The sequence below is a fragment of the Rhinopithecus roxellana genome, chromosome 1 (genome assembly GCF_007565055.1).
Source record: "Rhinopithecus roxellana isolate Shanxi Qingling chromosome 1, ASM756505v1, whole genome shotgun sequence".
NCBI lineage: Eukaryota > Metazoa > Chordata > Mammalia > Primates > Cercopithecidae > Rhinopithecus > Rhinopithecus roxellana.
Genome location: NC_044549.1, coordinates 155,907,888 through 155,921,991, shown reverse-complemented (window position 1 = coordinate 155,921,991; position 14,104 = coordinate 155,907,888). Strand labels below are relative to the sequence as shown.

Below are 14,104 nucleotides of genomic sequence, written 5' to 3'. Positions count from 1 at the left end.
CCCTTCCCAGCCCAAGTCTCCCTCTCCCACGTCTGGATTGTAGTTCAGAGAATTGGACACTAGAGGGCACAGCAGACCGTTGGACCCAAACCTGGGCTCTGGGCGGTTCTAGGTTAGGCCACATCAAAGCTCAAATGATTCTAGAAAGCCCTGGTTCAGACTTTCTCCTTTTCTTTTCTTTTCTTTTCTTTTCTTTTCTTTTCTTTTCTTTTCTTTTCTTTTCTTTTCTTTTCTTTTCTTTTCTTTTCTTTTCTTTTCTTTTCTTTTCTCTCTTTCTCTCTCTTTTTCTTTCTTTCTTTCTTCCTTCTTTCTTTCTTTCTTTCTTTCTTTCTTTCTTTCTTTCTTTCTTTCTTTCTTCTTTCTTTCTTTCTTCTTTCTTTCTCTTTCTTTCTCTTTCCTCTTTCTGTCTTCTTTCGTCACTCTCTCCTCCCTCCCTCCCTCCTTCCCTTCCTTCCTTCCTCCCTCCCTCCCTCCCTTTCTTTCTTTCCTTTCTTTTCCTTTCTTTTCTTTTCTTTTTTTTTTTTTGAGATGGAGTTTCACTCCACCCAGACTAGAGTGCAGTGGCATGATCTCAGCTCACAGCAACCTCTGCCTCCTGGGTTCAAGCTATTCTCCAGCCTCAGCTTCCTGAGTAGCTGGGACTACAGGCAACTGCCACCGCACCCGGCTAATTTTTGTATTTTTAGTAGAGATGGGGTTTTGCCATGTTAGCAAGGCTGGTCTCGAACGCCCGATCTCAGGTGATCCGCCCGCCTCGGCCTCCCAAAGTGCTGGGATTACAGCCAAGAACCATCGCGCCCGGTCAAGGCCTTTCTTAAGGGAAATACTGGACTTGGGAAGGAAATGATGAACATCCTGTAGATATCTTTTCTCCAATGCATCTTCTCCTGTGGAATTCCTCCTCCCATGCCTTCCTCCAGTCCCCTGCACCCCCACACTGGCAGCCCACCAGGCTGGGAGGCCTCTGTGCTCCCTTGCTGGCTCTGCACCATTCCCTGTCTGGCAACGCCCCTGTTGTTTGCCAGCCTCTTAACCCACCTTCCTTCTCCCCAGCACAGATCATGTCCCTGGTCACTTTCTTCTTCAGTGGGGCATAAGCCTTCTGGCAGGTGCCGTGGTCAACAATCGGGATTTCAATCTAGAACATAAAGCTATTATTGGTCTCCACCCCTGGCTGAGGAGCCTCTGCTGTTCTAACACTCCTGAAGCCAGCTCCTCTCCACTCCATACCTGGACGGACCTGTGTCTACCTTAGACTTGGTCTAAGAGACTGCCCTGTGCTACAGGTGAAGGAACAATTGAGTGGAGAATCAGGAGGCCCATGTTCTAGGGTAGTCTCGGCTATGCAGACCTTGGCTGTGTGAACTTGGGCAAGTAATGTGCCCTCTCTGGCGCTCAGATTTCTCATCAGTAAGATAGAGATAATAGCTGGGCACGGTGGCTCAAGCCTGTAATCCCAGCACTTTGGGAGGCTGAGACGGGCGGATCACGAGGTCAGGAGATCGAGACCATCCTGGCTAACGTGGTGAAACCCCGTCTCTACTAAAAATACAAAAAACTAGCCAGGTGAGGTGGCGGGCGCCTGTAGTCCCAGCTACTCGGGAGGCTGAGGCAGGAGAATGGCGTGAACCCGGGAGGCGGAGCTTGCAGTGAGCTGAGATCCGGCAACTGCACTCCAGCCTGGGCGACAAGGCGAGACTCCATCTCAAAAAAAAAAAAAAAAAAAAAAAAAAAAAAAAAAAAAAAAAAGATAGAGATAATAATACTTGCCTAGGAGATGTATTAGTCAATAGGACAATGTATACATAAATGATGGTCAGTTTTCTTTTCTCTCACCCCTACCGTAGGACCTAGAACATGTGGCTTACTCATTGTTTTTCAGACTCTGAGACTTTGTTTCCTCATCTGAAAAATGGAAGTTGCAGTACTTGATATACTAATCACTGTACAAGGAGGAAAGGAATGAACAAGTGCTTTGTAAACTGCACACACTGTATACATATTAGTTACTGTGGAGTTATCACTGCTGGCTTTGCAGCAAGCACTTTCTTATATTGTCCTCCTTCACCACAGTATGAGCATCTGTCTAGATGCTGGATCCGTATTTTATGCATTTCTCTCTTACATTGCTTGGAGTTTAGTAGATACCTAGAAAAAAATATGTATATTTTGCACTGCAGCAAAATTGATACAGAAAAATAAGGCATTGTGGCTATTATTGCCCTTGATCCAGCATGGGGGTAACTGTTGAGTAGATGTCTGGAATAAAAAGAGGAAACATATGATTCTCTTTCAGTCAAATCAAGAACTGAATGGGCCATATTATCTAAATGGACAACTCCTGTAGCCCTTGCTGGGAGGAAGCCAAAGGCCATTCAGATCCCTCTTGGGCCATGGCCTTCCCTGGATAAGGGGAGAGGAAGCCAGGGCAAGGTGGTCCTCAGGACAGGTCCTCAGCTCCTGTTGAGCACCGGATTCATCATTCAGGTATCGTTTCAGCATCACTTCCTTTGGGAATGCTTCCCCAACCCCTGAGATGAGGTCAGGTTCTCTTTCCTATGTTCTGGAGCATCCTACACTTCTCTTTCTCCACCTTTATCACATCCAGAACTACTTTCTGTCCATCCCACTTGACCATAAGCCCAAGGGGGCCAGGGACAAGATCTATCCTTTTACCCCAGCCAGCTAGTAGCTAGTACTGCATCTGGTACCAAGGAAACACCAAACAGACCCCCGGGAGCTAGTGAATGAAGGGGTGAATGGTTGTTGTAAATCCCAAATCTTAAAGTATGTCAAAATAATATATGTGGAAGAATTTAGAAACTAGCCGTGTCAGTCACAGGCCCCGATGACATCAGAGCCAAGCAGCTCTTTGAGGGCAGCTCATGTTGCCCCATAACTTTGCAGTTGGAAATATTATCTTATGGTCTAGAGAGGCAAAATGTCTTGCTTCAGATGACCCAGCAAGTTAGTAGGAGCCAAGCAAGACTTGAAACAGTGGTTCCCTACTTTTAGTTTGGTGTTTTTTGTTTTTATTTTTCCTGAAATGAGTGGAATATGAACTTCTAAGTGTAACTGTCAGGTTCGTTACTGCAAGGACTGTGGTTCCAAGAGCCTGGCTCATTCTGGCTAGTTTGGTGTGCAGTTCTCATGGTGCACAGCTGGATTGTCATCCATAGGGGTGTCTAAACTTGCTGCTTTCTGGGATAATTTTCATAAGCTCAGCCTTTAATAAGCTACCAGGAAAACTTAACAGTGTTTAGAGGCTAGAGTCCATGACATGTAGAACAAACAAATCAAGCTTTCTGGGGTTCAAAGTCCCATTGAACTGTGGAGGTGGCTCTGGCTTCCTAGTTTCCTTCTCACCAACCCCCACCCAAGCCTCGAAATCCCTAAGGGAACAATGTGGAGCAGGAAGGCCCAGTGCAGAGCTGAGGTGTCACTGTCTGTGGGTTATACAATGAACTTCACCTCCATCAGGGTCTCTGGGAACCTTTGCAAGAACTGCTTCCCCCAGCCACTGACGATGACCATGGCTCCTGAAGGAGAGAAGATACTGTGAGAACAGAGAGGCTATTTGGGGGTATTTGGAGGGGTGCAGCTTACAGCTCCATCATCCTCTGTCTGTGGAGGAAAGACTGGATTGTTCTTCTCAGAGAAAGGTGGCATGGTGGGGAGGAACGTGTGAAAGGCAGCTGGGCTAGAGGGTACCTGCAGCAGAGCTAGGGTCACTGGTTTCTATGATGTGTTACTGGTTTACTTGTTTAGTTTTCTATTGTGTCCCACCCTCAACCATCTGAAACTTAGGGTCCATGAGAGCATAATCTCATTCTTGATCACTGCTATATCGCAATGCCTATAACAATGCTGGCACATAGGAGGTGCTCAATCAAGAATGGCAAATAAATACAAAAGCCAGCCTAGTCCACTATATGCTATGCTGCCTTTAGCAAGCCCTCCTCTCTGCTCCCCTTCTAAGCCTCGGTTTTCCTGTCCATAAAGTGAGGAGGCTGGACTGGTATTCTCTAAAACCCCTTTCAGACTTGACATTCTAGAAGTCTATGAAGTTGGTAAATCTGGGGGACAAGGTGGAAGTGGGTTGAGCACTGACAGAGCCATTATTCTCCTGTTTGAAAAAGAGCCTGGATACTGAAAATAGTGTTAGGCCTAAAGTCAGAAAACCTGTACTATATCCCCAGATCTGTTTCATACAAGTTGCATCTCGGATGAGTCACCTCACCTTGCTGACCTTTCGTTTTCTCGTTTGTAAATGAGGCTACAATGCCACCTTGCAAGGCTTGCATGGTTCATAAATAAGTTAATGAACATAAAGCACCTGGCATATGGTAGGCACATGGCACCCAATGAGTTAAAGCTAGCTACGTCTGTGCCTTTCCTGCTGGTTCAGTTCTGCTAAATACTCCTCAGATGACATCTCAGCCATTTTCTTTTTGAGCTAAAGGAAGTGAACTATGATGTGGCACCATGGAAATGGAATGAAAAGGAAGCCAGCTGGCATGGGTCGCCTATGTTTAAGTATTATCTCAAACATGGAAATATCACAGCCACCACATGGGATAGCATCTCTGGTTTAGAGGTACGGGGATTGAGGGTAATGAAGTTAAATAACTTCCTCAAGATCACCCAACTGGGAAATGGTCGTAGTGGGGTTTGAGCCTGTGCTGAGTATTAAGCCATTGTCCCCCAGCTCGAGACTTATCCTTCTATACTCTGCTTTGTGGCACTAGGGATGACTCTCTGAAGTGGGCAGTTCTACTTTGCTAGCTGGTTTCCTGAAAACAGGGGGGCACTTTCAGAAAGGCAGTAAGACTTGCTGTGGCTGTTGGCATCAACCCTAGCAGTGGTTTTTCACCCCAGTAGTGGCCATTGTTTCCAGCTGTTTTCCTTAGCACATTAGACTCTTCTGCAGAAGTTCAGGTTCTGGTCCCATAGGGCCCCCTTTCCAAGCTTCACTTTTCTAACTCCAGGTTCTTACCTATGTTTCCCCTGCCCTAGGGTTGGTGGTTTCTTCCTGCAGGTACCATCTCTATGATCTCAGGTCTTGCCTTTTACTTCTCCAATCCTCCAGTGCCCTATATTAAATTCTCTCTGTTATGATAACTAGTCTAGTTTTTGTTTTTCTATCTGGACCCTTAGGTCTGACTGTTTACTATGTGCTTCCCACAACTTTTGCTGCCTTGGACCCAGTTCTGACTTGGGTGTTTGAGGGGAAGCAGCTGGTGAGTCATGCAGACACTATCAGCTGACTTAATCGGCACCAGAGCTTCACCAACATGAAGACGGACTCCCTGTGGAGGCACCAGCTGCCCTGCAGAGGTGGAGGTGGGGGAAGGTACCTTCCTGCTGGGGTCCCTCGGGCAGACAGATGGGCATCACGAAGGCATTTAGCACTGGGCTCCCCAACAGCTCCACCAGAGCCACGTCATTCTCGAATGTGCTGGGGTCATACTGAGGGTGGAGAGTGATGTGTTTGACGCCGAGATGCTGTTCATTTTCATCTGACCGGAGCCTCCAATGCTTGCCTGGGCAAGAAGAAGATATGTGGGGCATGGGGGCAAATGGGGGATAAGTTCACACCTTGTTCCCTGTCAGCCCCCACCCCAGCCCCATCCAGCCCATGCTTCTAGCCTTAACCCTTTCACTGCCTTCACCCACCTTTCCCAGACATCCCGTCCTGTTGGTCATTCTCTACATATCTCATGGGTTCCCACTTCTGTCTTTTTTCAGGAACTGATGCTGTTGCCTTGTAATGCTTGTTCTGATGCCTCCTGCTACATGTTCAATCCATATCATCACCTTCAGTGCCTGGGTCAAACATGACCTCCTCCACGTAGCCTCTCAACTCTTGGGTTAGAAGTCTTTCCCCTCTGAACTCCCATGGCACTTTATCTGTTCTTCTACAATACTTACTGCTTGCTACTTTCCATTAGAGGTCTCTGTGCTCATATCTTATTCGTTTATTAGACTGTAAGCTCCCTGTGGGCAGAAACTAGGTCTTGATTGTACTGTGTCCTTAGATCCTGGCATAGTGTCAGTAGATAAATATGTGTGGATCTGAACTGAATCAGCTGGTGGTCTGATTTTATAAACAAGAGGGGAAGTCTGGATTGTATATGTATGATCCACTTGAAACCAGAGATTCATGGAAACCTAACAGGTCTTTGGAAATTATCTAGACTGGCCTCCTCATTTTATCGTTGTGAAACTGAAGCATAGACTTCAATGCCTTGCTCATGGTGATGTGTCTGGAGAATCATATTTTGCACTTGGACTCAGGTTCCTGGACCTCCATCCCAGGGGTCCTGCCCTAACAAATGAGTGAGTGAGTGAGTGAGCAGACACTCTTTGTAAAGGGCCAGTAGGTCATCCCATTCCCAGAACCACAGCTGGTTTCAGGAGTCAGCTTGCTTCGCACTCACTCACCCAGGATGATTTTGAAGTCAGAAGGGCTAAGCAAGTCTGAGTTGTGTAGGGTTGGATCTTCCGGATCGAGCGACTGGTGGAGGCAGTGTGCAGCAGTCACAATCCAGCTGGAGCCTGGGGAATAGAAGACATATGCCATCGTCCTGCACTGCCCAGTCTTGCCTCCCTCTGTCTTGAGCTGAGGATCTTCAGGCTACTCCAGGGGACCCCTTAAGACCTCAAAAATTTCCATATTTCTCTCCATTGTATTTTATGGCCCCCAACTCAAATGCTCATATGATCCTAATCTGAAGATATGGGGATGTAAACCTGTGATTTTTACCTGCCTTTTCCAACTGAGGCCAGGACTGAACATTGTAAACAGGATTTCAGGGATCCTTTAAGCCTGTGGCATTGGTGAGAGCCAGAGAGCCCAAGGTGGGTGCACAGAAAGCCTGTGGTCAACAAGCCTTGCTTCTCAAAGTGTGTTCCCTGGACGAGCAACATTAGCATCACCTGGAAGCTTCTTCATTTCTAATGAAGACTCTCAGGCCGGCCCCACCTCGGATCCACTGAATCAGAATTTTCATTTTAACAAGACTCCCCAGTAATTTGTACGCACATTAAAGTTTAAAATTGACGAATCAGAAGCTAACTACACCGGCTGCACATTAGAATTACCTGGAGAATGAAAATAGAGTAAATCAGTGTCTGCACCTATATTTAGACCATTTATGTCATGGGGGTGGAGCCCAGGCACAGATAATGTTTTAAACATTTCCTTAGTGAATTCTATTGCTGTTGGGGTGGAGAATCACTGCTCTGATCTAGACCTTTCATTATATAGACAGGAACCCTGAGGCCTGGAGAAAGCAAAGATGTCCAGGGGCACCCAGCAGGTTGGTTTCAGGGTCAGGGCCAGGGCCGGACCCCAGGGCTCTTGATAGTCAGCTTAGTGCATTTCCTGTGTCTCAGCTGGCATCTTTCTCTGGATGGACAAGCATCTGCCCTTCATTTAACGGAGGGTCAGCCTTCCATTCACCTCTTATGTGGAGCAGATGACAAGCCCATAAGTAGCTGGGCCCAGAGACATATCAGGATGAGCCAAGCAGAAACAAAAGCTCTAGAACATGAGGGTGGGAGAGTTTGAGTATCAGGTCAAAGTTCAGGGTCGAGGGCAGAAGTGCTTAGTCCCAGAGCAGGTTCCAGGCTCCACTTTGTCCTCTCAGAAGCAGCTATGTGCTCCTGGGTCCTGGCCAGGGCTCCACTTAAGCCACACTTCTCTGCCCTGGGGCATTTTTTGATCTCTGCCCATGTTCAGTATCAGATTTTCCAGGTGGGTCAGGTGGGCCGAGGTACCCAGGTTAGGAGAGCCTGCCTTGGTGTGGGGCTCTGGGCTGTTTAGATGAACCAGGAGTGTGCACTGGCCAGTTCAGAGATACAGCTTGGCCTCCCAGCTCTGCAGATCGCTCTACCCAGGCATCAGTGTGGGCATTAACAAGGTACTTTCCCCTTCCTCTGTCCCTCAGCTGCTTTCCTGTTTCTTCTGCCCTCTCCTATCCCTCCCTTGCTCTTTAAGACTGAATGATAGGAGGGAGACAGAAATGATAGATCAGGGTTGCTGCAGGGAGTGCGAAGTGTGAGGGCATTCCAGCTTGGCTGGGGGTAGAGACGTGAACGTCAAACATTTTTCAAACATAAGTCATAGGGAATAAACACACAACGAATAACAATACATGGTGGACATTAGTGGACTCAAAAATTCAAGGTTTGTCCTAGCTACTCGGGAGGCTGTGGCAGGAGAATGGCTTGAACCCGGGAGGTGGAGGTTGCAGTGAGCCGAGATTGCACCACTGTATTCCATCCTGGTGACAGAGTGAGACTCCGTCTCAAAAAAATAAATAAATAAATAAAAATCAAGGTTTAAGAAAACGAATTCATTCTTAAAATTAGGTGCACACAATCCATCTCTCTTATTTGCCCCCTAACAAAATCGGAGCTGTCTGGTGAAGCAAAGTCTTCCCTCTTTCTCCCCTCACTGGCAGCTCGTCCTCCACACCACTCTGCTTCTCTCCAACTTCCCTTCAGGTCCCTCCTTTCCTGGCTTCTTCTCTCCTGGGTATCTTGTGTCCTGCCAGTACCTCTTCCTCTTGTTGGATTGTTCCCTTTCATTTTCTCTTTACTGTCTTCAATCCTCTATCGTATTTTCCAGGTATCTCTCAGTGTTCTCTGTCTCTCTCTGTCCTCTCCATTGTTGTCTTTCCAATTCTGGTCCTCTGTTTCCCTTCCCTTCTCTCCCTTGGTCCTCTCCCCGACTCCGCTCCCACTGCACTGCCCTCAGTCCTTTCTGGCCCTTTAATACCTTCCCTCACTCTCTTTGCCTCTCTGGGGGACTCCTTTGAGTGAGACCATTCATCTTTGGGCCTGTGAGAATTTAAGGATAAATTCCTTGCAGAGTAGGGTTTTATGTAGCCCTGGTGCTTTGGCTGCAGCTCTAGCCCAGGCCTGGTGCCTTGCCAAAGGGATCCCTGCCCCAGAGCTGTCCACCCTGGTTGGATCTGGAGGAGGGTGAGGCTGAGTGAGAGGCATGCCCATCTGGGAGCTCCCATGCCCTGGGAGCCGCCCATGCAGAGATAGGCCAAGCCAGACCTTCTTCCTTGGTGATGGGATCTGATGCAGAAGTGGCCTAGATAGCCTAGATTGCTATTCAGCTTTCTTTTGACATCAGAACTGGAACAGACCTTAGATTGCCCGGACCAAACTGTGGCAGGGAGAGCCATCAGCTGTTCTCACTCTTGCTTCCACTCCCACCCACATTCCATTACCAAGGTGACAGTCCTATTTCCCAGTGTTATTGAATCTGCCTCCTTGTTTCCATCCCTCATGACCTGTTCTTATTCTGAGGCTATGCCTTCTCTCCCCGCCACTGCAATGGATGCCTCACTGATTTCCTGGCCTTGAGTTTCACCCTCCTTTTTATCAATGCTGCCTCTGGAGAGAACTTTCCAGAACATACTTATCAACCTAAGCAGCATTCAAGACAAGATAGAAATTCCTAAGCATAGCATTCAAGGTCATTGTAAATCGACCTTTTCTGATCCCCAAGGGTGAGTTTCCTGACTCTCCCTGACCTCACAGCCCTGGCATGCCCTGTCCTTGACCCCCATGTACTGTTATTCATGGTTGAGAGACTCCCTGACTTTGTCCTTGCCAGTGCCAGAGACAGACCAGGATCCAGTCTAGTTGAGAATTCTTTCTACCATACTGCACCCTGTACCCTGACGCTAGTGTGCACAATTATTCGCAATGAAGAAACCTTGGTCAGTCTCTAAGGAGGGGGTTCAGTTCCTTAGCTTCCACCTCTTCCACCTTCTCCTTACCTAGAAGGGAGCCCCCGCAGAAAGGCTGCCCATTCAGGTGTGACAGCATGGCAATCCAGGGAGTGGTACCCTTCTGGGCTGGGCGTCCATTGAAGATCCTGGCCATCAGCTTCCGGGAGAACTTGGGGAGCCCACACACTGCATCCAAGGGAGGGAGGGAGGGAGAGACAGATCAGACTCTGGACTCTATCTTGCCCACTGCCAGAGCTCCCAACTCATCACCCTGTTAGGAACATCTATTATTTTTGCTCCTCCAGCATTAATTGACCTTCCTGATAATAGCATCCCAATCTTTCTTTGCAGTCTGCACTTTCCCCATGCTTAGTCTATGCAGCTAGAGTTGGATTGATCTCACCTCTGGTTTCAGGGATAGGAATGTGACTGATCAAAACCATGCACTTTCTGGTCACAGCAATTGCTCAGAGATGGGAATGTGACCTTGGCTGGACCAATGAAAGCCTTACTTGAGAATTTTGCTAAGCATATTAGAGAAGAGAAAGTCATTCCTTACTGGAGTTGCCAAGCTATTAACCATAAGCCCAGATCTGCCAACAATCATTTCATTGAGTCTACTGAGACTGATGAAGAAAAGTGGAGCTGACAGTTGAGGGGCAAAGAGAGAGAGAGATTGCACCCTAACAGTTGAGCCCTTTGATCTAATTATACGTGAAGCCTTTTGGTACAGCCTTTTCAGTTATATGTGTCTATAAATTACCTCTCTTTTTTCCCCTTAAGCTGCTTATGTTGGCTTTATGTCACTTAATAATGAAAGAGTCACAGCTAATAAAGAATCATTATGCTCCCTCCACAGGAATCTTGTCTCCTGAGAGAAGCCCTTCCTCAGGGCCTTGTGGAGCTGAAGATCCTCACCACCACAGTGTCTGCCTTCTCCATCCCGTTTTCCACTGGCTTGAATTGACAGACACGCTCCCACATACACACTTTATAACTGAAGAGCCCCTGAATAGTCCTTGGAGACCATCTGGTCTATCCCTCTTATCATTCAGCTAAAGAAACCGAGGCCTGGAGAAGGAAACTGACTTGCCAAAAGGTATTCCATGAGTTAGTGGCAAGACTATCAGTCTAGGTCTCCTGACTCCCAACTCCGGGCTTTTCTTACTCTGGCCAGCCCCATAAACTTTTAACTATGTAGCTTCCCAGAACACTCATAACCCAAGCCCCTGGATCCAGGCAGTTACCTGCTACCTTTGTAGCTGTCACCAGGCTGGAGAAAATCACAGATAAATGCTCTGCATCCACAACTTTGATGCAGCCTCAGCATCTCCCAGCATCATTCTACATGCCCACAGCCAGCTTCCTCAAGCTAATGTCCTGCCTCCATTCCCAACAGACTCTCAGAGCCCACTGAGTGGAAACTCCCTGAGTGGGAATCCCACTGAATGCAAACCATCCTCCTCACCATCTCTTCTTCCTGTAAACTTTGTTGTCTTCAGAACTAATTTTTCACTCTGGATCTCTTAACTTTTGAACTCTTGGAGACCTGGCCTTGGAGATTGTCACCCCTCTCCTGTATTTTTCATCTCTCCTTATTCTATGCCTCCAAAACACAGTCAAGACTTTTCATCCTAAAAATCAGCTTCCATTTCCCCGTTTGCCATTCATTCCACAGTCTCTCCTACTCCTCCCTTCTATAGTAAAGCTTCTGAAAAGACGAGTTGACACTCCTTTCCCACATTCTTCCTCCCCCTTTGGAGCTGTATTCAGAAGAAGAAAGTGCCATGTACTGCACAAATTTGGAAATAGGCAGCCATTTGAATATTTAACAGGTCTACAAATAGTAGATGGAAATAAAATGTCTCTGAGACCATAAATGGAACTTCAACCATGATATCTACATACAGAGTAGGATACTATTTTTCGAATCTTATCAGATACATTTTTCATCCCTAGGAATTTGCTGTGCACTGTGGCTCCCAAGTCACTGAAGCTGGAGCATCCATGGTTTTAAGCAAAGGCTGGATAAGGCTTTGACTTGAAAGAGCAAAGCAGAAACCAAAGTCTGGAAAGACAGACTTTCATTTTGAAGAATCAGGCTTTATAGTAAGAATAAAAAATTTGTAGGTTTCAAGAAATGAAAACATGGAGAACTGAACATGTAATTTTTACCACAAGGCTTACGGAAGATGCAAGGGCAGTTTCCTACCTCTGAGAAAAGAGCTAAAAGCCCATCCTGGGAGACTGAGAAGGCTGGAGAGAGAGGAAGGAGGGAGTACAGAGAGAGGACCAAGAGAGAGAGAGGACTAAGGAAGAGAGAAGTCCTAGAGACTTGAAACTCATGCATGGAGCCTGCTGCCTGCATACCCCTCAGGGATGACAATGGAGACTTGACTCCTGTCCTGGGGAACTTCCTTCCCAGAGTCCTTCACTGGGACTCTTAGCAGCATTGGGTGCTGTTGACTACTTCATCCCTCTTTACAGCTCCTCCTCTTGGTTTCGGAAGCACTTTTCTCCCTGTGTTTCTGATCCCTTCCCTTTTTTTTTCTTTTCCTTGGAGCCTCTCTTGTCTTCATGACTTCTGTGATGCTGGTGTTTCACCCATTCGGCCCCAGGCCTTGGTCTCCTTTTCTTATCTGTAAATTTCCCGTAGATGAGGCCCTCTACCTCTATGCCATCATACTATCCATGTGCTGATGAACTTCAAATCAGTGTCTTTCAATCTGCCCTGTCCTGTAAAACTCACCATTCTTTACTGCCGACTTACACTTCCAGCTGGTTGCTCATAAACTCTTCCAACTCAGAAACCATGCCCAAGTATCCACCCTTCACTAACCTTCTCCCCTTTCTTATTCCAGATGTCTGCTAATGTCTGAATCAATCACATCCTTGTTGCCTCCCTTTTCTTCAACCCCATGTTCAATCAGTCACTAAGCTGCTGGTAAATCCCTGGGAGAAGGAGAGTGATGTGTCTCCCCGACTCCATGTCACAAAGTGCTCTGTATGTAACCTCGTCATGCCTCAGTACCTCAATGTGTCACAACATAAAGTCCAAGTATCTAAAGAAAAGCAAAAGTTGGAAATGTAATAGAACATGAGACACGACAGCCCTTCAAACCATAAAGTGCAAAGCATAAATATGCTCTTATTTTCATTCTCAATAGTGTAAAAAGAATGGCATTTTCATTATGGTACAAACCAAAAACAAAGGCAAACCATAAGTGCGTCCCATGGTGAGACTTCACTATCACTTGCCACTCATGCTTGAACTTATCAAGAGATGCCTATAGGCCAAGCCCTGCTGAATGTACCACTTAAATCGATTTAAACTGCACCTCGTCCTGTCTGCACTGTCACAGCCCTATGGCTGGTGGGTCTGCACCATCCCTCATCAGGACAGTTGCAGTAGTTGCATAACTGCTTTCCTAGCTCAGCTCCTTCCACTTTCCACACCATGCTGCCCACCCTCAGACCTGCTGAATTCAAATTTTCCAGTGGGCGAGACCCAGCAATCTGCATTTTTCACCAGCACCCCAGGTGATTCTCATATGCCACAAACTTAGAGAATCACTCATTTCAGGACAGTTCAAATAGAGTATACTTTTAAAAACTCTTCCCACTCAATGCCCACTGCTCTCACTTTAACCGTGGCCAGCTTTCATGCTTTGAAAACTTTCATGCTTTTTTCCACTCTGCCCCTTCCCTCCTATCTCCCATGCATCCTTTGAAGCCTCTGCAAAGCTATTCCAAGCCCCTTCAGCTGTATGAAGTAGCCCCTTCTTTCAGTTCCTGTAGTTTTTAAATCTCTGTTGCTTTTACATTTAACTTCTTTTGCCTATGTAAGACCTATATGCACATAAGCTTGTCTTGCATGCCACTTTCAACCCTTTGAAACTGGCACTAGAAACTAGCTGGCACAGAACATGTTCTCCGTGACGCTGTAGTTTCCTGAGCAGGACTCGTAGCTGATTCTGCACTCAGCGTGTGGCACCACGTGTAACTTGACATACTGCAGGACATCTGACAAGGTCTACGTGCTGCTGCTGATGATCTCATCCAATGTCACATTGGGACTGGAGATGCCCTAGCTGGTCACCAGGCCCAGCACGTAGGGGGCCAGGCTTTCAGGCTCAAGTCCTTTGAAGGCAAGAACTTAAATGCCAGGCACTTAAACGAAGGAACAAGCAGCCTCTGAGAAGGAGACACATTGATAACCAAATCCTTTCCTCATTACCTCTGGGATAACGTCCAGATACCAAAAGTTGTACATTTTCTGCAACAAGGGAGATTTTGGTTTAATGAGGAGGCCAATTTCTTTTCAAAAAAGTCAAAACAAATGAATACAC

General features: G+C 46.9%; 1 protein-coding gene across 1 annotated transcript in view; it reads right to left on the bottom strand.

Annotated features, from left to right (window-relative positions):
* Nucleotides 1–14,104, bottom strand: part of MASP1 (mannan binding lectin serine peptidase 1) — a 74,357-nt gene that overhangs the window by 1,665 nt on the left and 58,588 nt on the right. The window contains exons 11-15 of the mRNA XM_010352546.2: nucleotides 9,804–9,941; nucleotides 6,445–6,558; nucleotides 5,358–5,543; nucleotides 3,472–3,539; nucleotides 1,039–1,138 (exon numbers count right to left, since the gene is read on the bottom strand). Of these exons, the coding sequence (XP_010350848.1) occupies nucleotides 1,039–1,138; nucleotides 3,472–3,539; nucleotides 5,358–5,543; nucleotides 6,445–6,558; nucleotides 9,804–9,941 (606 nt within the window). The remainder of the gene's footprint in view (nucleotides 1–1,038; nucleotides 1,139–3,471; nucleotides 3,540–5,357; nucleotides 5,544–6,444; nucleotides 6,559–9,803; nucleotides 9,942–14,104) is intronic.